This window comes from Scyliorhinus canicula, chromosome 17, assembly GCF_902713615.1.
Source record: "Scyliorhinus canicula chromosome 17, sScyCan1.1, whole genome shotgun sequence".
NCBI lineage: Eukaryota > Metazoa > Chordata > Chondrichthyes > Carcharhiniformes > Scyliorhinidae > Scyliorhinus > Scyliorhinus canicula.
This window is the reverse complement of record NC_052162.1, coordinates 111,583,648-111,607,113: the sequence shown is the minus strand read 5'-3', so window position 1 is coordinate 111,607,113 and position 23,466 is coordinate 111,583,648. Positions and strand designations below refer to the sequence as shown.

General features: G+C 48.2%; 1 protein-coding gene and 1 pseudogene across 2 annotated transcripts in view; one reads left to right on the top strand and one right to left on the bottom strand.

Annotated features, from left to right (window-relative positions):
• The window catches only part of LOC119952148 (zinc finger protein 420-like), a 147,498-nt gene extending 125,320 nt beyond the window's left edge, over positions 1-22,178 (top strand). Inside the window, exon 4 of one of the 2 annotated variants that reach the window (XM_038775738.1) lies at positions 19,956-22,178. In XM_038775738.1, coding sequence (XP_038631666.1) covers positions 19,956-20,826 — 871 coding nt within the window. In that variant the 3' untranslated portion in view covers positions 20,827-22,178. The remainder of the gene's footprint in view (positions 1-19,955) is intronic. The other variant, XM_038775737.1, reaches the window with a different exon arrangement.
• The window catches only part of LOC119952144, a 108,677-nt pseudogene that overhangs the window by 62,887 nt on the left and 22,324 nt on the right, over positions 1-23,466 (bottom strand).

Genomic DNA, 23,466 nt, shown 5'->3' with positions numbered 1-23,466 from the left:
TAGCCTCTTTCTGCACTGTATGTTCTATGTTCTGTGTTCTTAAAGTCTCCGTCCAGCCTCACGCTCCTGTACCTCATATACACCCTTCCAATTCTCCAGATGGAGTGATTCATGCTGATCCACAGCTAAAGGATCACTGCCTCTTGGCCTGAAAACAGACACTTGAAAATCTTAATGCAGGCTGTGAGTATATGTACTTTGTACACCATTTCTATATACACCATTAGCTTTTCAAAAGATACGATACACAGCACTGCATATCATAATTAGGGATTTAGTGGGGCTTTTGCGGATCCGTTTAACCATCCCCCTGCAGCCTTCTCTGCTCCAGAGAGAACAACTGCAGCCTCACCAGGGTATCTTCATAGCTGAAATGCTCCAGCCCAGGCAACATGCTGGTGAATCTCCTCTGCACCTTCTCAAGGGCAATCACTTCCTTCCTATAGTGTGGCGACCAAAACTGCACACAGTACTCCAGCTGTGGCCTAATGTGTGTTTTATACAGCTCTATCATAACCTACCCGTACCTGCACAGAACATTCATGAAGACCCGCCTTCTCAATCTTGCCCCTTGCCTGAGTTTGGTTAAATCACCACCAGTCAGCTCTCCCCCTCAAAGGGCAATGTCGCCTATGGTCATCTGGGACTACGGTGACGACACCTATCAGAACCGACCGACTTTTATGTTCTGTGCCTTGGCTAATGAAAACAAGGATCCTATGTGTCTTCTTATCCACCTCATTTACCTTTCCTGCTGTCATTAGAGTCCCAGACACATATACCACAATTCTAATCTCTGCACTCCCTCGCATCCTACCATTCATTGCGTATTCCCATGCTTTGTTAGTCCTCCCAAAATGCATCACTATTTTTGGGGCTAAATTCAATTTGTCATTATTCTGCCCATCTAACCAGGCCGTCTAGATCACTATTTACCAAACCACCAATTTTTGTGTCATCAGTGAACTTACTGATCATATTCACATCTAGATCATTAATGTACACACTATAAATTTGCTATCCCCTTAAATGTCAGCCATCTCCTGGGGAATGCAGCCCTTTAATTGTGAACATTAGGAAAGAGACCATCCTTCTGGCCAGACAAATAAATGTGTCAAGCTGAGCGAGCAAAGGATGTCAATGTCTTTAAGAGAGAGAGAGACCTGGGCCAAGTTTTGCAGAGACTGCACCCTTCCTGCATTCACTTCCTTTCCCTTTAGTTGCTGCAAGTGACCAATTGAAGGTGAGAATGAGGAAAGAAATGGAAAGGGGGAGAAAATAAAGTGTTTTACTCACAGATGTTGGAGACAGGAGGAAGTTTCAGTCTGTGTGAAGCTCAATCTAGATTCACACAAAGCCCGCGCTCTGATTGGCTGGGGGACGTCCTTCCGGTTCTTTGCTTCTTCCCATTGGTCAATACTTCAGCACCAAGTAAGGAGGCGGGCTCTCCCCTGCACATGCGCACCTTACCCTCTCCCTTGGACATGCGCAGTCCCGGGAAAGGGTAGATCACCGAGAGGCTTCTCGCTCGGGCTGTCAGCCGGTTGTCTGAGGGGGGAAGCATCACCGTGGGGGGCGGGGCTCCCGCCTCTATGCGCCGGGTGTGCGCACTGGAACCATGACGTCAGCGCGGAGTTGAGTGATTTCTATTGGCTGATTCAGGCAGGGCTGCATTGTGACGTCGCAGTGTCGCATAGGGGCGTTCCCAACACACAATGTCCCATTGGGAGAAATATTTCTGGTTACAGAAACAACTCACTGCGGGTTGGGCACCAGCAGAACGGGACTGGCAGTGAAAGCCCCGCCTACCCCCTCATGGGCCAGGGATCCGCCTCTCATTGTCTGCGTGAAGGAGTTTGACCAATGGGAAACTGTGGAGGACCGGAAGGGCGCTGGTCCTCCAGCCAATCAGAGTCTGGGTTTTGTGACAATGGCTGCACGGAGCTACTTCCACTCCCAGCCCAGCAAAGCTGCTGCTTTTCTATCACTTTTTTTGGGCAGCATGGTTGCAGGTGGTTAGCACTGCTGCTTCATAGCTCCAGAGTCCCAGGTTCGATTCCTGGCTTGGGTCCCAGTCTGTGCAGAGTCTTCACATTAGAACATAGAACAGTACAGCACAGAACAGGCCCTTCGGCCCTCGATGTTGTGCCGAGCAATGATCACCCTACTTAAACCCACGTAACCCGTATACCCGTAACCCAACAATCCCCCCATTAACCTTACACTACGGGCAATTTAGCATGGCCAATCCACCTAACCCGCACATCTTTGGACTGTGGGAGGAAACCGGAGCACCCGGAGGAAACCCACGCACACACGGGGAGGATGTGCAGACTCCACACAGACAGTGACCCAGCTGGGAATCGAACCTGGGACCCTGGAGCTGTGAAGCATTGATGCTAACCACCATGCTACCGTGAGGCCCCTTTTTTTTTCTCATTTCATCCTTTATTCCTCTGATCAATACTACACGTGTTGATTATTGCGATTATAAATGGCACTTGTCATATGGAGCAAAGCGCACACTTAGCTTTTGAAGTTGCTAAGTAGATGAAAAATACAACTCGCTTATGCAAAGAACAATAGCTCTTCAAAATATCCAAGTATACAAAATATAAAATATTTTAAATATTTAAACACTGCATGAAAAATAGAAACGGTATCAAAATAATTTCTCTAAATCCTTTCCCCACTCCCTCTTTTGTGTTAGACTAATGAGGACTAGACTGTGGCTGCCTGGGTTTCCTCCGGGTGTTCCAGTTTCCTCCTTTATTGTAGTGTTAAAGTAAGTCTACTTGTGACAATAAAGATGATTATTAAGGAAGTGAATCCCGGGAGAGTGCAGACTCTGGTAGGACATGTCTTGGGTAAGTGTAGTTTGGATTGGATTTTGTTTATTACTAAGGTACAGCGAAAAGTATTTTTCTGCGAGCAGCTCAACAAATCATTAAGTACATGAAAAGAAAAGGAAAATAAATAATATGGCAACACAAGGTATACAATGTATCTACATAATACCAGTATCGGGTGAAGCATACAGGAGTGTAGTGTTAATGACCTGTGATTATCCCTCTCCCTGGATCTGTAATGATTTGATTACCTGCAAATGCTCGCATTCCAAGCTTTGTCCAGCATCTCTGACTTTGTCTATATAAATGTTTCTGGAACATACCTCTCCATTCACCTGAGGAAGGAGCTGCGCTCCGAAAGCTCGTGTTTGAAACAAACCTGTTGGACTTTAACCTGGTGTTGTAAGACTTCTTACTGTGCTCACCCCAGTCCAACGCCGGCATCTCCACATCGTGTTAATGAGGACAGTCCATAAGAGGGTCGTTTAGGAGTCTGGTTTTATCTGGTACCTCCTAGATATTTATGATTCTCCAGTAAAGTACATTTGTTATCTTTAATATTGTAATGGACTCTTTCTTTAAAATATTTTTATTCAACAAATTTTCAACATTTTCATAATACAACACACAAACAGCCCCAAGCAACCCCTAAACAAACAAGACATTCCCCACCCTCGCCTCTTTCCCCCCCCCTCACCTCTTCCCCCCCCCCCCAACAGTAATCAATTCCTGAAAATGCATAATAAACAAACCCCAGCAATTGTAGAACCCCTCATTCGTCCCCCTCAGTTCAAAATTTATCTTCTCTAGGGTCAAAAACTCCAGTAGACCCCCCGTCATGCCACGTCAAGGCACAGGGTGGAGAAGCTGACTTCCACCACAACAAAACCTGCCTTTGAGCGATCAACAAGGTGAAGGCTAAGACATCTGCCCCCGCGCCCGCCTGCAGATTGAGCTGGTCCGAGACTTCGAATATGGCTTCTAGGGGACCGGGCTTCACATCCACATGTAGGACCTTGAGATCGTCCTGAATACCAACCTCCAAAGATTTTCTAGTTTCGGACAGGACCAAAACGTGTGCACATGATTTGCAGGGCACAACGCTCACAGGTATCCTCGACCCCCACAAACAGCCTGCTCATTCTTGGTTTTGTGAGGTGAGCCCTATATACTACCTTTAGCTGTATCAGCCCCAACCTCGCACAAGAAGTCGAGGCATTCACCCTTTGTAGCACCTTACACCACAGTCCCTCTTCAAGCACCGTCCGCAGCTCCTCTTCCCATTTCTTCTTAATCCCCTCCATGGACACCCCGTCCTCCTCCAGGATCCTCCCATAAATTGCCGAGACGGCTCCCTTCTCCAGTTCCCATGCTGACAACACTTCCTCCAACAACGAAGGAGCTGGCGGTACTGGTAAGGTTGGGAACACTTTCCTTGCAAAGTCCCGCACCTACATATACCTCTCTCTGTGTCAATTCATATTTCTCGCCCAACTGTTCTTGACTCGCAAATCGTCCCCCAAGAAATTCACTGATACCCTTCTCCTCCCAACCCCTAAACTTTGTCATGATTTGGAGATGCCGGCGTTGGATTGGGGTGTAAGAAGTCTTACAACACCAGGTTAAAGTCCAACAGGTTTGTTCTGAATCACTAGCTTTCGGAGCGCAGCTCCTTCCTCAGTGAGTGACTCACCTTATGGTCTTTTAAGTATTTTTACATTTTCACCTTATGACTTACCTGAGGAAGGAGCTGTGCTCCAAAAGCTGGTGATTCGAAACAAACCTGTTGGACTTTAACCTGGTGTTGTAAGACTTCTTCCGAAACTTTGCGTCCATTCCTCCTGGCTCAAACATGTGATTCCCCCTCATCGGCATCACCCCTCCCCCGCCCAGCCCTCAAATTAAAGTGTCGTCTAAACTGTCTCTAAGTCCTCAGTGTGGCCACCACCACCTGACTCCCCAAATACTTTCCTGGGGCCATCGGGAGTGGTGCCATTCCCAACGTCTGCAACCCTGACCCCCTACCAGAGCCCGCCTGCATCCTGATCCACCCTCCTTACACCATCGTCTCACCTTATCAGCATTTGCCGCCCAATAATAGTAAAGCAAGTTCGGGAAGCCTAGTCCCCCCTTTTGCCTTCCCCTGTGTAATATCACCTTTCTAATCCTTCTAACCCCTCCCCCCAAAATGAACGAGGAGATCAACTTATCCACCCCCTTGAAGAACAATTTAGGTAGAGAGACTGGCAGACACTGGAACAGAAACAGGAACCATGGCAACATGTTCATTTTGACAGCCTGTACCTGGCCTGCCAATGACAAAGGGAGATTGTCCCACCATACCAAATCAGCTTTCACCCTCACACCGCCAAACTGGTAAGATTAAACTTCCGGAGCCCTGCCAATGGGCAGCACGGTAGAACAAGTGGATAGCACCGTGGCTCCACAGCGCCAGGGTCCCAGGTTCGATTCCCCGCTGGGTCACTGTCTGTGCAGAGTCTGCACGTTCTCCCCGTGTCTGCGTGGGTTTCCTCCGGGCGCTCCGGTTTCCTCCCACAGTCCAAAGATGTGCAGGTTAGGTGGATTGGCCATGCTAAATTGCTCTTAGTGACCAAAAGGTTAGGAGGGGTTATTGGGTTATGGGGATAGTGTGGAAGTGAGGGTTTAAGTGGGTTGGTGCAGACTCGATGGGTCGAATGGCCTCCTTCTGCACTGTATGTTCTATGTTCAGTCCCGAACTACCTGCACCCCCAAATACCTCAAGTGAGACGTCGCCAAGCGGAATGGCAACCCTCTCACCCCCGTCCCCACTCCCAGTGGGGAGATTGTGAAAACCTCACTTTTCCCTCGGTTTAACCTGTATCCAGAGAACTTCTCAAACTTCTGAAGCAGCTCCATTATAACCCAATCGATACCATCGGCTCTGAGACGTATAGGAGCAGATCATCTATATATAGATACACCTTATGTTCTACCCCACCCCTCATTATCCCCTTCCACAACCCCGACCTCCTTCGAGCAATGGCCATGGGCTCTATAGCCAATGCAAACAGAAGGGGGAACATAGGGCACCCCTGCCTTATACCCCAATGCAATGCGAAATATCCCGAGTTTGAATTATTCGTATGCACACTTGCCTTTGGTTCCTTATGTAGCGGACGCACCCATGCCCCAAACTGTGGCCTGATCCCAAACCTCTCCAGTACCTCCATCAGATAAGCCCATTCTCCCTGATCCATCAGATAAGCCCATTCTCCCTGATCCATCAGATAAGCCCATTCTCCCTGATCCATCAGATAAGCCCATTCTCCCTGATCCATCAGATAAGCCCATTCTCCCTGATCCATCAGATAAACCCATTCTCCCTGATCCATCAGATAAGCCCATTCTCCCTGATCCATCAGATAAGCCCATTCTCCCTGATCCATCAGATAAGCTCATTCTCCCTGATCCATCAGATAAGCCCATTCTCCCTGATCCATCAGATAAGCCCATTCTCCCTGATCCATCAGATAAGCCCATTCTCCCTGATCCATCAGATAAGCCCATTCTCCCTGATCCATCAGATAAGCCCATTCTCCCTGATCGAATGCCTTCTCCGCATCCAGAGCCACCACCACTTCCATCTCCCTTCCCTCTGCTGGAGAGTGGACCACATTCAGCAACCTCACGTTCGAGAGGTTCCCTTCCCTTCACCAACCTTGTGTGGTCCTCCTCCATCACCTTTAGGAGACACCCCTCCAGCCTTAATGCGAACACTTTTGCCACCACCTTGGCATCTGCATTCAGCAGTGAAATGGATCTATACGACCCACATTCCACCGGGCCGTTATCTGTTATACATGAGACAGGACAAAATCAAGCTTGTATCACGAGGCCTTGCACTGTATACATAGATGGTACTAGAAAAGACCCTCCTATTAACCATTACTTTAGCAACAGATATACAATCTATGACCCGGAGCAAAATAAAAACTTCCAATTAGGCCAGCATCGTATGAACAACGTTGTACAGCCATAGGCACACGGAACATTCCCCAAGTAATAATACTGAAACAACTTGAACGATTTCTACACAACAACGGCCGGGTCAAACAATAACTCAATAAAAGGGGACGTTCTATACATTCATTAACAGTGGCGGTGTCCTAATAGGAGGGTGAGTTAACAGGTATAGCTGACACAGTATCTGCACTGACACTTCACCATTGGGGTGAGGTATTTTAGAGGGTGGTCCCCTCAAGCTCAACTTAATGATACCCCATCTTGCAGTTGTCCTTCTGTTAATTCTCTTTTTTGCTTCTTTTGGTACTAATCATGTGTAGATTGTGAAAATTACTCTCCCCTCTGCCTCTGGAGCTCAGTTGCGATGAACTCCATCATCTTTTCCATCATTGCCGGGGTTTGCGCTGGTGATTCCATGGGGTCAGTTGTGGCCGCCTCGTGGGCTACCCTGCTCCAAGGTTGTGGTTTCCCTCCTTGCTTTTATTGTTTTTACAACTGGATTTTAGTTGGCCCCACAGTGGGGGGGAGGGGGGATGCGACGCGGTGTTAGTTTGGGAATATTTTGCCCTTTTGGTGCCTGTATGGAGGGGCTGAAAGGTCGAAACGGAAGGTCCTGGACGAGAGCCACCTTTTGTGCAACTGCTCCACACGTGGCCGCCATTAGAAGTCCAACTTTCCCATTTCTAACTTTGTATTGTCGATAGTGTCAGCCGTGGCTCAGTGAGCACCTCTCTCCTCTCTGAATAAGAAGGTTGTGAGTTCAAATCCCAGTCCAGGGACTGGAGGACAATCACACAATTACACACCCCAGCACTGAGGGAGTGCTGCACTGTCAGAACAGCTTTCTTTCAAATAAGATGTTAAACTGAGGCCCTGGCTGCCCCTCTCAGGTGGGTGTAAAAGTTCCCACAGCCACTATTTTGAAGAAGAGCAGGGGAGTTATCCCCGGTGTCCCGGTCAATATTTATCCCTCAATCAACATCACTAAAAACAGATCATCTGCTCATTATCACATTGCTGTGTGTGGGATCTTGCTGTGTGTAAATTGGCTGCTGTGTTTCCAACATTGCAACAGTGACTACACTTTAAAAGCACTTCATTGGCTGTAAAACACTTGGGATGTCCTGGGTGGCATTCTCCATTCCTGAGGCGAAGTGTTGAAGCCGGGGCAGGATTCATGGATTTCCGACAGCAAAACCAGTGGGAAACCTGGACGGAGTCAGCTACTGTTGAGGGGCCAGCACCACATGGAACACAATTCATTCCAATGAGAAATGGTGCGGGATTCGGCGGGTCTGTGATTGACAAGCTGCAGCCACACATACACATTACAATCCCCACACACACTCAGTCACCAGGCAGGAATGTTGCCTTCCAGTCGGGGAACATTACAGCAGTCAAAGGCATTCAGCCTCTGATCTTCAGGTAAGCGTTCTCCAAGGCGGCCTTCAGGATGCGCGACAACGCAGAAACGGATAGCCAAGTTCCGCACACGTGAGTACGGCCTCACCCGGGACCTTGGATTCATGTTGCTTTACATTCAGTCCCCCTCCCCAGTATCTGGCATGGGCATGCAAAATTCTACCAACTGTCCTGGCTTGAGACAATTCATACCTCTTTACCCTGGGATTACCCCTCTCTCCAGTTGCTCCGTCTGGATCTGTAAAGACTTAATTACCTGAAAAGACTCGCATTCTAAGCATTATCTTGCATCCTTGACTTTGTCTATATGTGTGTTACTGGAACGTATCTCTTCATGAAATGAAATTGAAAATCTCTTATTATCACAAGTAGACTTCAATGAAGTTACTGTGAAAAGCCCCTAGTCACCACATTCCGGCGCCTGCTCGGGGAGGCTGTTACGGGCTGGTCCAGGCGGGGGGTGTGGAGCACAGAGTCTCGCTTCATGCAGACGACCTGCTTCTGTATGTATCGGACCCAATAGAGGGGATGGAAGAAATCAGGAGGATTCTAGGAGAATTTGGCCGGTTTTCAGGGTATAAGCTAAATATGGGGAAAAGCGAGATGTTTGCAGTCCAGGCAAGGGGACAGGAGAGGTGATTGGGGAAGCTGCCGTTTAGGTCAGTAGGGGGAAGCTTTAGGTGTCTAGGCATCCAAGTGGCGCGGGAATGGGACCGGCTGCATAAATTAAATCTGGCCCGACTAGTAGACCAAATGAAGGACAATTTTCGGAGATGGGATGCGCTCCCGCTGTCACTAGCTGGAAGGGTGCAGACAGTGAAGATGACGGTCCTCCCGAGATTCCTGTTCGTGTTTCAATGTCTCCCCATCTTTATTCCGCGGTCCTTTTTTAAACGGGTCAACAAAGTGATCACTGGTTTTTTTTGGGCGGGCAAGTAAGGAAGGTAATGCTTGAGCGGAGTCAGGGAGAGGGCAGGCTGGTGCTGCCAAATTTTAGTAACTATTATGGGCGGCGAATATAGCCATGATCATACAAGGGCACCAGTCTGGGGGCGTTGGTAACTGCGCCTCTGCCGTTCCCGCCGGCACGGTACTCCACCAGCCCCATGGTGGTGGCGGCCCTGAGAGTCTGGGCACAATGGAGGAGACATGTGGGAGCAGAGGGAGCATCGGTCTGGTCTCCAATCTGTAATAATTACCGGTTTGCCCCGAGAAGTATGGATGGGGGGGTTCCGGATATGGCGGAGAGCAGGGATTGAGAGGATGGGGGATATGTTTATAGAGGGGAGCTTTCCGAGTATGAGGGCGCTGGAGGAGAAATTTAGATTGGCGAGGGGAAACAAATTCAGGTATCTGCAGGTGCGGGACCTCCTGCGTAAACAGGTGTCCACCTTCCTGCTCCTACCACCAAGGGGGATTCAGGACAGGGTAGTTTCTAGAGGGTGGGTGGGAGAAGGGAGCGTCTCTGACATTTACAAGGAACTTATGGGGTCAGAGGAGACGCAGACTGAGGAGCTGAAGCGCAAGTGGGAGGAGGAGCTGCGAGGAGAGATAGAGGATGGTCTATGGGCGGACATGTTGAGTAGAGTCAATGTGTCCACAACATGTGCCAGGCTCAGCCTGATACAATTCAAGGTCGTTCACCGGGCTCACGTGACAGTGGCCCAGATGAGGAGATTCTTTGGGATGGAAGACAGGTGTGCAAAATGTGCGGGAGGGCTAGGGAACCATGTCCACATGTTCTGGACATGTCCGAAGCTTAGGGGATTTTGGCAGGGGTTTGCAGATGTCATGTCCACGGTGTTAAAACAAGGGTGGCACTGAGTCCAGAGGTGGCGATTTTCGGGGTGTCGGAAGACTCGGGAATCCAGGAGACAGAGGCAGACGTTCTGGCCTTTGCTTCCCTGGTAGCCCCGGAGACGGATGCTATTAGCTTGGAGGGACTCAAAGCCCCCGAAGTCGAACATCTGGCTATCGGACATGGCTAGCTTTCTCTGTTTGGAGAAAATCAAGTTTGCCTTGAGAGGGTCAATGTTAGGGTTCACCCGGAGGTGGCAACCATTCGTCGACTTCTTCGCAGAAAATTAATCACCAGCAGAAGGGGGGGGGGGGGGGGGGGGGGGATAGTTTAGTTTACAGTAGGGGGTCAATAAAATTGGGAACGGCAAGGGAGGGAGATAGCTTTTGCACTATGTTTATAGATTCATGTACATTGTTTATTTTGTTGTTGTTATACCAAAAATACCTCAATAAAATATTTATTAAAAAAAAAGAAATCTGTGCAACTCAGCGGTGAATATATTCAGTGACCCCCAGACTCCACTGGTCCCTGTGGAAGAGAAATCCAGAGACTAACAACCCTCTGAAGGAAGAGATGACTGGAAATATATAACATAGCTACAGTACAATATTACACAATTAGAAATAATAAATATACTTTATTGCAGACCCAACAATAATACATCTAATATGCACCATATAACAACACTGGACATGTATCTGATGTTAATTTACTGTCGATTGTGGGAGGAAAAAACAGAACCTCCCCCAGACAAGGTTTCCAGGCAACCGGCTGACAGCTCCGCCCAGACCCGGGACTGCGCATGTCCAAGAAAAAGGGGAAGCTGCGCATGTGCAAAGGGGTTACCCCCCCCCATACCACCGACAAACAAGCGGATATCTTGACCAATGAGAAGAATCGGAGAACCGGAAGGACTCTTGTCCTCCAGCCAATCACACCGCGGGCTTTGTGTCACTGAAGACCGAGCTTCACACGGACGCAAACCTCCTCCTGTCTGCAACATTTGTGAGTAAAACACTTTCTTTTCTCCCCCTTTCCATTTCTTTTCTCATTCTCACCTTCAATTGGTCACTTGCAGCAACTGAAGGGAAAGGAAGTGAATCCAGGGAGGGTGCAGACTCTGGAAAGTTTGGCCCAGGTCTCTCTCAAAGACATAGACATCCTTTGCTCCCTCAGCTTGACACATTTATTTGTCTGGCTAAAAGGATGGTCTCTTTCCTAATGTTCACAATTAAAGGGCTGGTTTCTCCAGGAGATGGCTGACATTTAGGGGACAGTAAATTAATATCAGAGATATGTTTAGTGTTGTTATATGGTCCAGATTAGATGTATTATTTATGGTTCTGTCATAAAGTGCATTTATTATTTTTAGTCTTGTAATATTGCACTATATCTACGTTATATATTTCCATTCATCTCTTCCCTCAGAGGGTTGTTAGTCTCGAGAATTCTTTTCCACAGGGACCAGTGGAGGCTGGGGTTCATTGAATATATTCACGGACGAGTTAGACAGATTTCTAAGATTTTTTTATTTGGTTTCTTTTCCTATTTTTCAAACAATGAACACAACAGAGTAACAAAAAAATTGGTGGAAAATGGGTACAGCGCAAAACAAGAGATATTTCTGCATAAATACAACAACGTATCGCAGAATTAATGCAGATCAGGATATTTGAGAGATGGGAGCCTCTGGATGAATTGCCGGACCAATCGAACAACCAGTTAAAATGTTAGCATAGCGAGTGGGGAAAGAGGTAAGATTATATACAAACACAAGGATAACAATGCAGATTGAAGACCCTAAAACAGACTGACAGCATAATCAAATTAAAATTAATAAGTTGAATTGAATTCGCTCATGGGAAGCCCAGGAGGAGCAAGCCAATCAAATTGAAACATCTGAATTTGAGGTTGGGGTCTCATACTTTACAGAATGGGGAGGGCCAATTCTAATAAAATAAAACAGGATCTGTCCAAAGTTAACTGGGAGCAGCTACTTGTAGAAAAATCTGCAATAGTGCTGTGGGATTCATTCAAAAAGGAAATATAGAATACAGGGCCAACATGTTCCCATGATAGTGAGGGGGGGGGGGGGGGGGGGGGGGGGGGGGGCAATAGGTCCAGAGAACCCTGGGTGTTCAGGGATACCCAGGCTTGGATAAGGAATAAAAGGGAGGCTTATGGCAAATATGGAGGGCTCAAATCAGCGGAAGTCCTTGAGGAATATAGAAAGTGCAGGGGGGTTACTTCAGAAAATAATTAGAGCGAAGAGGGGGCATGAAAAGCACTGGCGGGTAAAATAAAAGAAAACCCAAAGATGTTTTCTAAGTATATTAGGGACAGGAGGTTGATCAGGGTAAGAGTAGGGCCCATTCGGGACCAACTTGGCAATGTGTGTGTGGAACCGGAAGATATAGGTGAGGTTTTAAATGAGTACTTTGCATCTGTGTTCACTACAGAGAAGGATGATGCAGGTCTAGAAATCGGGGAGACGCACTGTGATTTACTTGAACAACTTCACAATAAGAAGGAGGCGGTATTAACAGTTTTAACGGGTCTAAAAGTGGGAAAATTTCTGGAGCCAGATGAGATGTAACCCAATCCCTTGTGGACCTTGGACGAGAAGTTAATTGATAGAGTCTGATATTCGGAGACCCAATCCTCTCTTAGCTCCTGGTGATTGGAGCTGAACAAACTTGAGGCGAGGTTTCTTTTTGTTCCAGATAAATGTACTAATCATTCCATTAATTTCCTTAACGATTCTGGTCGACAGCAGTATAGGCAGCATCTGCAGAGGGTACAACAGTCTGGGCAACACATTTTAATGAAGGAGATCCTCCCTCACCATGAAATCGGAAGAGCCGACCACCGGGCAAGGTCCCACCTAATAGTCACCATCAGCTGTGGAAAGTCAGCCCCATATAGCTGTCTGAAAGGGGGGGGGTCATTGGCATTCCCAGATATTTTAATCCAAGGGGGACCATCTGAAGGGAAGTTAGCAAGAGGAGGGGGTTTTACCCCTCAAACCCTCCCCACCGGCATAGCCTCAGACTCAATAAAATTGATCTTATAACCAGAGCAGGCAGTAAATCTATCCACTACTCCGATGATGGCCGGGACTGAAACACTGGGGTTTGATACAAACTGCAGCCCGTCATCTGCACACAGGGTGATCTTGTGCTGCCTCACCCTACCCCCAGTCCCGATATCAGAGGGTCTGATCTGATATCCTCCGGCAAGGGCTCAGTGGCCAACGCAAACAGCCAGGGGGACAGAGGGCAGCCCTGCCTCGTCCCTCTCTGAAGCTCAAAATTCGACACCCTTAAACCATTGGTGAGCACCGCCGCTGCCGGTCTGTGATATAACAATTGAATCCACTCAATATAATCCTCACCCAACCCGAAGCCTCGCAGCGGATACACCAGATAATTCCACTCAACTCGAGCAAAAGCTTTCTCTGCATCGAAGGAGATCAGCAACCCATCCAATGGGTATTTCTGAAAAGCCTGAATCACATTCAGCAACCTTCCAACATTGTTCCTGGAAAACCTTCCCCGTATAAACCCAGTCTGGTCCTCCTGCACGATTGTCGGAAGGATGTCCTCCAGCTTTATCGCCAAAACATAAGATCGCAGTTTCAAGTCAACATTCAAAAGAGAGATTGGGCGATAAGAGGCCCACTCCTCTGGGTCCTTGCCCACCTTCAGAATCAAAGAGAGATTAGCCTCACGAAGAGTCGGTGGCAGCATCCCCGAGTCAAAAGAGTGACAATAAAACTCACCAATGGGTCCAACAACAAATCCTCAAATCCCGTATAAAACTCACACCCACAGCCATCCGGTCCTGGGGCTTTACCCGGCTGCAGCTCCTTCATGGCCTTTGACACCTCTGCCCTAGAAAGGGGAGCATTACAAGCCTCACACGCTGGCTTTCTGAGGCCTCCGGGAGATTCAGGGAAGAAAATGCTCCACACCCACCAACATATCACCAGATTGTTCAGACTTGTATAATCCTGCATAGAATTCCCAAAATCCTCATTTATCTCCTCCGTCTTCATGGCCCTTTCCCTCTCTCAAGCCGCACAGAGGGAATCGCTATGAAGTCGGCCTTTTTCTTTGTCACATTTGCTCGGCTTATTCCCAAACTGGTGCAACTTTTGCCTCACAAACTCTCAACTTTTCTTGACCTGCTGAGTCAATAGGGAGTCCAAAGCCGCTCTTGCTGCGTTAACCTCCTTCAGCGATAGCTTACTCGGGCCCTCCATATGATTCTCCACCACCTTCACCAAACAAACCTCCAGGCCCCGCCGGTTCTCCAGCATCCTGCACCTTTTATTAGCAGGGTAAGAAATGATCAGCCCCCGAGCATAAACTTTACACGTCTCCCACAAAATGGAGGGGGAAATACCAGGGGTCAAATCGAAAGGAAGAACTCAAACTCTTTAATAAAACATGTAGTAAATGAAGCTTCTCTTATCAGGGAGGCATCAAACCTCCACGTTCTCGACGTTGGGGTGGGCTCTCGAGGAAAAACTCCAGAACAGCGGGAGAATGGTCCACGATTACGATGCTCCCTGTGGTGCAAGAGGACACCAGGTGTAGGATTGTCCTCGGCACAAAACAGTCATTGATTCTTGTCTGACATTGAACTGGGGCTGGAATGAATGTAAAATCTCTGTCCTCGGTTCTCCAAACATCCAAATAACCCACCTCCTCACAAGCCGAGGCCAACGGCCCAGCTTACAGTGTGTGTGCGCGTGGGGGGATGGGGATGGGGATGGGGAGGGGGGGGGGGGGGGGGGGGGGGGGGGGGGGTCCTGGTCACCGGGAGATTCTCTATCAGAGGAGTTAAGCGGCCGTTGAAGTCACCAACCACAAAAGAGTTAGTTTCAGGGATCCATAAGCATTCATTATTGAAACAACATCTCCATGCACCAAACCTCTAATGATCACATATCCACCTCCTTTGTCCTTGGTACAGGTTTAAACCTTAAATGGGATATTTTTATTAATAAGGATTGTCACACCCCTGCTACTTGATGAAAATGAGGCAAAAAAATCTTCCCCACCCGATCCCGCCTCAATTTAAAGTGTTCCTCATCATCCAGATGGGTTTCCTGTAATAAAGCCATGTCGACTTTCTCCTGAAGAAAGGAGAGGACCTTTTTCCTTCTGACAAGGTGATGGATGCCCTGTACATTCCCTGAGAAAATCTGAAGATTAACTGCCGCCATTAGTGAGGCGACAGAGAGAACAGGAACAGATTTTCACACCACAATCGGGCGTGTGCCATTACCCCCTCCTCCAACTCACTTTACACCAGAGGCACCAAAGTTTCCCCAAACTGCTCCATTCACAGATAAAAGCCCCGTCTGTAACAAAGTAGGATAAAGTCAACAACACATAAACCCTCCCATAATAACAAAAATACAGAAGAATCACCACCACAATAGATCCAAGGGGACTTTCCTCAATAAGACTGAGGACCCGGAGGATTAACCCCACGGCCAGACTGTCGTTACCCTCAGGATACCTTCTCCAAAATGAGGAGAAGGTAAGAAGGGCCAACAAGGGAATGGGGATCGAATGTCCCTCCCACATTTTAGACCCACCCGTGAAGACCTGCATCCACCACCACCCACCCTTCGGCAATGGCACCACTCGGTTCTGCCATGATTAATGCTCGGATAATAGAAGAAAAACGACGGATAATAAGCACACGGCACATCTACCATAACTGAGATAAGATAATACGAATCCCTGTCACTCGAGGAGAAGACATTCAATCGATACTCACAGAATAACAACTCCCTTCAATAAGATCAAAGATAACAAATTCAGACAACACCATGGCAGGGTGGCGCAGTGGTTAGCACTGCCGCCTCACGGCACCGAGGACCCGGGTTCGAACCTGGCCCAGGTCACTGTCCGTGTGGAGTTTGCACATCTCCCCGTGTCTGCGTGGGCCTCACCCCCACAACTCCAAGATGTGCAGAATAGGTGGATTGGCCATGATAAATTGCCCCTTAATTGGAAAAAAAATGAATTGGGTACTTTAAATTTTAAAAAAAACAACACCATGATAGGGAAAGAGTCCGGATTAGAGCCGGAGTTAGGCTGAGCTGCAAACCATCCCTCCAAATCCTTGCCCTTCATGGATTTTACGAAGGTCAAGGCAGTAGTCAGATTATTGAAAGACTTGACGGAATTGTCAGATACAATTTTCAGGGTCACTGGATAAAGCGACATAATTCACTCCCGCAGCCTTGAGTTCCCTTCAAACTTCATCGAAGCCTCGATGCTTTCGCTGCCAAAAAGTCCTGGAAGAAGGAAATCCTCATTCCCTCATGGAGCCAGGTCCCACCTCACCTTTCCCGTCTCCAGGACCTTCTGGTGATCTTTCACATTGTGGAAGCGAATGATTACAGGCCTGGGATGAAAACTATCCCTCGGCCTCAAAGATAGTGGGTGCCACAGTGGTTAGCTCTGCTGCCTCACGGTGCCTGAGACCGATTCCGACCTCGGGTGACTGTGTGGAGTTTGCATTATCCTTCCGTCTGCGTGGGATTCCTCCGGGTGCTCCGGTTTCCTCCCACGCCCCAAAGATGTTCAGGTTAGGTGGATTGGCCATGATAAATTGCCCCCAGGTGGGGTGGTGGCGATAGGGTGGGGTTTGGGCCTAGCGAGGGTGCTCTTTCAGAGGGTCGGTGCAGACTCGATGGGCTGAATGGCCCCTTTCTGCACTGTAAGGATTCTATGTATGGGATCCGATGCACCCTTTCTAATTCTAAACACCCATGTTTCACATCCTGCTTGAGAAAACGTGGCAGCCGGTCCTCTAAGAACCTAACGGGAGCCTCACCCTCCACACCTTCTGGCAGGCCGACAACTTGGATGTTCTTTCTCTGACCCTCGGTTCTCCAAGTCCTCCAGGGCCTCCCCCACGCCAACCAGCCGGTTTTCCAAGGATTGAATTCTTGCCTCTGCCGAGGAGGCATCTTGCTCAACGTTCAGGATTCTCTCCTCCGGATCAGCGAGCCTCTTTTTACATAGAATTTACAGTGCAGAAGGAGGCCACTCGGCCCATCGAGTCTGCACCGGCCCTTGGAAAGAGCACCCTACCCGAGGTCAACACCTCCACCCTATCCCCATAACCCAGTAACCCCACCCAACACTACGGGCAATTTGGGACACTAAGGGCAATTTATCATGGCCAATCCACCTAACCTGCACATCTTTGGACTGTGGGAGGAAACCGGAGCACCCGGAGGAAACCCACGCACACACGGGGAGGATGTGCAGACTCCACACAGACAGTGACCCAAGCCGGGAATCGAACCTGGGATACTGGAGCTGTGAAACAATTGTGCTATCCACAATGCTACCGTACTGCCCTCTTCATGGTGTTTTACAGCTCAGCCTCATGAGCTCACAGATATTGAGTCAGCTCACTCAGCCTCAGGTCAATAACACGGAGAATGTCGGCAGTCATCATTTTCACCGCCTCCGAGAGAGCCCCGGAGAGCGCGGGGTCGAGACACCTCCTGAGGGTCAGGCCGCCATGTTGAAAAGGTGGCTCCACCCCCACTGAATCCGCCTGCACTCTTTTATCGAGGGATTTCTTGACATTCTTCGGCATAATTGAGATGGATAGAAAGCTGGTCAGCAGACATGAAGCAAAAAGTTGGAATAAATGGGTCTTTTTCTGATTGGCGGGCAGTGACTTTGGGGTACCGCAGGGATCTGTGCCAGGACCCCCAACAGTTCCCATTATATATTAAAGATTTGGATGATGGAACTAAATGTACTATCTCCAAATTTGCAGATGACCAGATTGGGTGGGAGGGTGAGCTGTGAGGAGGATGCGGAGATGTTTCAGCGGGCTTTGGAGGTTGAGTGAGTGGGCACATGCATGGTACATTCAGTATAATCTGGATAAAATGTGAAGTTATCCGCTTCTGTCGGAAAAATAGGAAGGCAGATGATTATTTGAATGGGTGTAAATCGAGAGAGGTGGATACTCAGCGACACCTTGGAGTCCTCGTGCATCAGTCGCTGAAAGTGAGTGCGCAGGGGCAGCAGGCAGTAAAGACGGTAAGTGGTATGATGGCCTTCATGGAGAGAGGATTTGAGCACAGGAATAGGGCATTGGTGAGGCCACACCTGGACTATTGTGTGCAGTTTTGGTGTCTTTATCTGAGGAAAGGTCTTCTTGCTATGGACGGAGTGCAACAAAGGTTTGCCAGGATGATTCCTGGGATGACGGGACTGTCGTAGGAGGAGAGAATAAATTGGTTGGGATTTTATTCATTCCAGTTGAGAAGAGAGAGAGGGAATGTCAGAATCTGTATAATCTTGCCAAACCTAATCCTGATGTCTTCCAGGGACAGGATAACAAATATTAATTCAAGGATCAGGTACACGAGTGCCTGGCAATCAGGATAAATGATGGATTATAGGCGAGTGGCACCAGAACCTGCGGAAAAGCAGCTACTCCCGCACCCGCGTCACATGGTCCCCCCCCCCCCCCCCCCCCCCCCCCCCACCACCACCACCCCAGACAGATTTCTGATTGTCGAGGGTTATGAAGAACCGGCAGGAAAATGGAGTGAAAGCTGAGATGAGGAGGGATTTCCTCACTCGAGGATGTGGTGAAGCTTTGAAATTCTCTACCCCAGAGGACTGTGGAGCCTCAGTCATTAAGTATTTTCAAGACTGAGATTGACAGGTTTCCAGATATTGAAGTTATCGAGGGATAGTGTGGGAAAATGGTGCTGAGGTAGATTGGTGACTGCAGCTCTGATTTGTTATGGTCTCTGTGTCCAGGGCAGGAAGCAGTGAGCATGGATCTGTCAATCAGCCTGAATCAGCACCTTACATAGAACGTAGAACTGTACAGCACAGTACAGGCCCTTCGGCCCATGATGTTGTGCTGAACTAGTCTGAAACTAAGATCAAATCAACCTATTCCCAATCATTCTAGTGCACCCATGTGCCTATCCAATAACCGCTTGAAAGTTCCTAAAGTGTCCGACTCCGCTACCATAGCTGGGATTGCGTTCCACGCCCCAACCACTCTCTCAGTAAAGAACCGACCTCTGACATCCCTCCTATATCTTCCACCATGAACCTTATAGTTATGTTCCCTTGTGACAGCTACATCCACCCGAGGAAAAAGTCGCTGAACGTCCACTCTATCTATCCCTCTCATCATTTTATACACCTCAATTAAGTCACCTCTCATCCTCCTTCGCTCCAATGAGAAAAGCCCTAGCTTCCTCAACCTTTCCTCATAAGACCTACCCTCCGATCCAGGCAACATCTTGGTAAGGCAGCATCTTCAGGCGAATTGGGAGGGTGAATATTAGATACAGCAGAGTGAGAATGGAGGGAGAGTGTGTGGGATGGAGATTTACACCATTTGGGGAATGAGAGAGGAAAGATTGTTCCAGAGAAACTAGAATTGTCTGTTCTGAATTTCTATCCTGTACTGACAGTGATGCTTTTTGTAAATTGTTTTTACAGGGTATTAGAAGAGGAGGAATTACAGACAGAAATCTCAAAGCTCACACATGGATCTGTCAGAGTCGCTTGATTCATCGGGATCTGAATATCAGCCTTAGAATTGAGAAGGAGAAATGTTTGCCCGATCTGGCTGCTTCAGAAGATTTTAAACATCAGTGTGACTGGAAAAGCACCGAGACACACACACCTGAGTGAGAGCGTTCCAGAGCACTGACTGTGGAAAGAGCTTTAACCAGTTACACAGCCTGAAAATCATCATCCCATTCACAGCGGGGAGAGACCGTACACGTGTTCTGTGTGTGGGCGAGACTTCAACTGATTGTCCGACCTGGAGAGACAGGAGGAGACCTCAAGGATGGAGAAACCGTGGAAATGTGGGGATTGTGGGAAGGGATACAGAGTCCCATCTCTGCTGGAAGCTCATCGACGCATTCACACTGGGGAGAGGCCATTCACCTGCTCTCAGTGTAAGAAGGGATTCACTACATTATCCAGCCTGCGGACACACCAACAGGTTCACACTGGGGAGAGACCGTTCATCTGCTCTCAGTGTGGGAAGAGATTCACTGTGCTGTCCAGCCTGCAAACGCACCAGCGAGTTCACAATGGGGAGAAGCCATTCACCTGCTCTCAGTGTGGGAAGAGATTCACTCGGTTATCCAGCCTGCGGACACACCAGCGAGTTCACACTGGGGAGAGGCCGTTCACCTGCTCTCAATGTGGGAGGAGATTCACTCGGTTATCCCACCTGCGGACACACCAGCAAATTCATACTGAGGAGAGGCCGTTCCCCTGCTCTCAGTGTGAGAAGGGATTCACTGAGTTATCCAGTCTGCGGAGACACCAGCGAGTTCACACGGGAGAGAGGCCCTTCCCCTGCTCTCAGTGTGGGAAGGGATTCACTGAGTTATCCAGCTTGAGGACACACCAGCGAATTCACACTGGGGAGAAGCCGTACACCTGCTCTCAGTGTGGGAAGGGATTTACTCAGTTATCCAGCCTGCGGTCACACCAGCGAGTTCACACTGGGGAGAGGCCATTTATCTGCTCTCAGTGTGAGAAGGGATTCACTCGGTTATCCCACCTGCAGACACACCAGAGAATTCACTCTGGGGAGAGGCCGTTCAGCTGCTCTCAGTGTGAGAAGGGATTCACTCAGTTATCCAACCTTCGAGTACACCAGCGAGTTCACACTGGGGAGCTGCCAATATCCTGCTCTGATTAGTGATCCATCCAACCTCCGGTGACATTGTTGAGTTCACACAGGGGAGAGGCCATTCATCTGCTCTCAATATGGAAGGAATGTTGTGATTCGTCGCACCGACTGAGACGCCAGAATTTCACAATTGATTACAGGGTTGGATTCTGCCGTTCTTGTTTCTGCTCTCAATTACATCCAGAACTGCATTTTGTTCATTCTGGCAGTTGGTCAAGGGGGAGGGTTGGAAGGTTTCTTTCTGCTGGACTGGCCGGTCTCACAACTTTGCTTCCAGTGGACTGACGAACTTTGAGCCTTGTTGCGATTACCTGGTTCCAAGTTTCACGAGGACCACAGAATGAAATGGTGCTTTGAAGTTTGAAGATATTTAGTTCCCATTTCTGTTTGGAAGTCCCCAAAAGCATGCCACATTGCCATGAAGATGGGCTATGCGTGGTGATATGTCATTTCTGTATTTAGTTGGCAATGCAACCTCAACCAGCTGCTGGCGATAAAGGTCTATCGCATGACTCAAGGCAGCCACCAGTTAGTAGTAAGTCGTACAAGAGGATAGTCACACCTAGGGTAGCTCCAGGAGAATTCACTGAATTCATTTAGTAGCCATCGTCTGTATTATAGTTTGTTAGTTCTGTTTCCACATGTTTGTTAATAAATCATCTTTCTAGTTAAACAACTATTTTGTGTTATATAACAACGGTTGTATCACAGAACACAACATGGTACCAGGAATGCAGAACATTTAAAGATAACAGCGGAGAAGACAGGGCGGAATAGGCTGAAGAACGAAAAGAAGAATTCTTCCGCCGACCTGGTGAACTATGTCCATCTGCAACTCAACGTAACAAAAGACAATAAAGTTAGAGATGGAAGGTTTGTAGGCACCCCACCAGCTTCAAGTCTCGGGCAGCCCTGGACCTGCAGTCACAACCTGACGAGAGGCATATTGCGTTGCTGTTTACCGTAGCAGCTCCTCAAGCAATAGAAATATACAACACAAGTAATAAAGCACTTCGAATGGCATTGCACTCCGAAGAAAAATGAAACATTTGATTGATACATATTTCATACGCGTACCCAAAAAGCCAGCAAATCTTTTGATAGCTTTGTAACCGACTGGCAGCTGAAGGAGCAGTCATGTAATTTTAGTACATTAAAGTCGTCGATGATCCATGTGTTCGGCATATCGAATGATAGAGTGCGTGAGAGGCTGTTAAGGGAAGAAGACCTGATTAGAAACACAACCTGTCCTGGTCCCCCCATGCCGACACTATAGTTAAGAAAGCCCACCAATGACTACTTTCTCAGAAGATTAAGGAAATTTGGCACGTCAGCTACGACTCTCACCAATTTCTACAGATGCATGCACCAAAGAAAGCATTCTTTCTGGTTGTATCACAGCTTGGTATGGATCCTGCTCTGCCCAAGACCGCAGGAAACTACAAAAGGTTGTGAATGTAGCCCAGTCTATCACGCACAACAGCCTCCCATCCATTGACTCTATCTATAATTCCCGCTGCCTCGGAAAGGCAGCCAGCATAATTAACGACCCCACGCACCCCGGACATACTCTCTTCCACCTTCTTCCGTCAGGAAAAAGATACTGAAGTTTGAGGTCACTTACCAACCGACTCAAGAACAGCTTCTTCCCTACTGCCATCAGACTTTTGAATGGACCTACCTCGTATTAAGTTGATCTTTTCTCTACATCTTGCTATAACTGTAACACTATATTCTGCAGTTTCTCCTTCCTTCCCTATGTATGGTCTGCATTGTTTGTACAGCATGCTAGAAACAATACTTTTCATTGTATACCAATACATGTGACAATAATAAATCAAATTAAATCAAAAGTCAAAATGCTCTCAAGTGAGCTAGCCGCACAGCAGATCAGTACGCTCAACTTGAAACATTCTGACACCAATCTAGAAGCCAGCGCTGTGACATAGTTCAATAAAAAACGTGGTCTCAGTGTGGGCGGCCATTTTAAGCAGCCCACCGGGTCCGCCATCTTATGCCAGTGATGCGGCAATCGACATGGGCCCCGGCAATGACCGGCATTTGGGAAAGTACGTTCCAAGTGTGGCCGTGCAAATCATTTTGCGAAACAATGCTTTTCGAGTCCAACAGTGGGCCAAACAGGATCAGTCAACTCAGTTGATGAGATGTCCGTTGAAGAACAGTTTTTCATTGATCTGATTTCAACCAAGGACACGATGAGTCTGACTATGAAAAGGGAAGAAGTCTTACTGGCTAGTTGTGACAATAGTGACGGTGAAGCTGATACCATCGAAGACAGATGGACAATTCCAGTGAGGCTGAATGACACAATGATAAAATGCAAACTCGACACTGGAGCGAGGGCAAACCTCCTTGGTCTGTCCAATTTGCACCGGATGTGGGTTAAACTGAAAGTCGTCAATCAAACGAGACTGCTGACAGACGACAGTGGGATTGAAATTGAGACGCTAGGTGCATGTGACCTCGAAGCATGGATACACAACAGAAGCCACATCATTCCATGTTCCATTGTGGACACGGAATGCAAGTCCACCATAGGAGCGGATACGTGTGAGGCCCTGAACCTAGTTGAGCGGCTGTACATTCCAGGCAGCGCTGCGACGGAGGATCATCGTGACTGGCAACGAG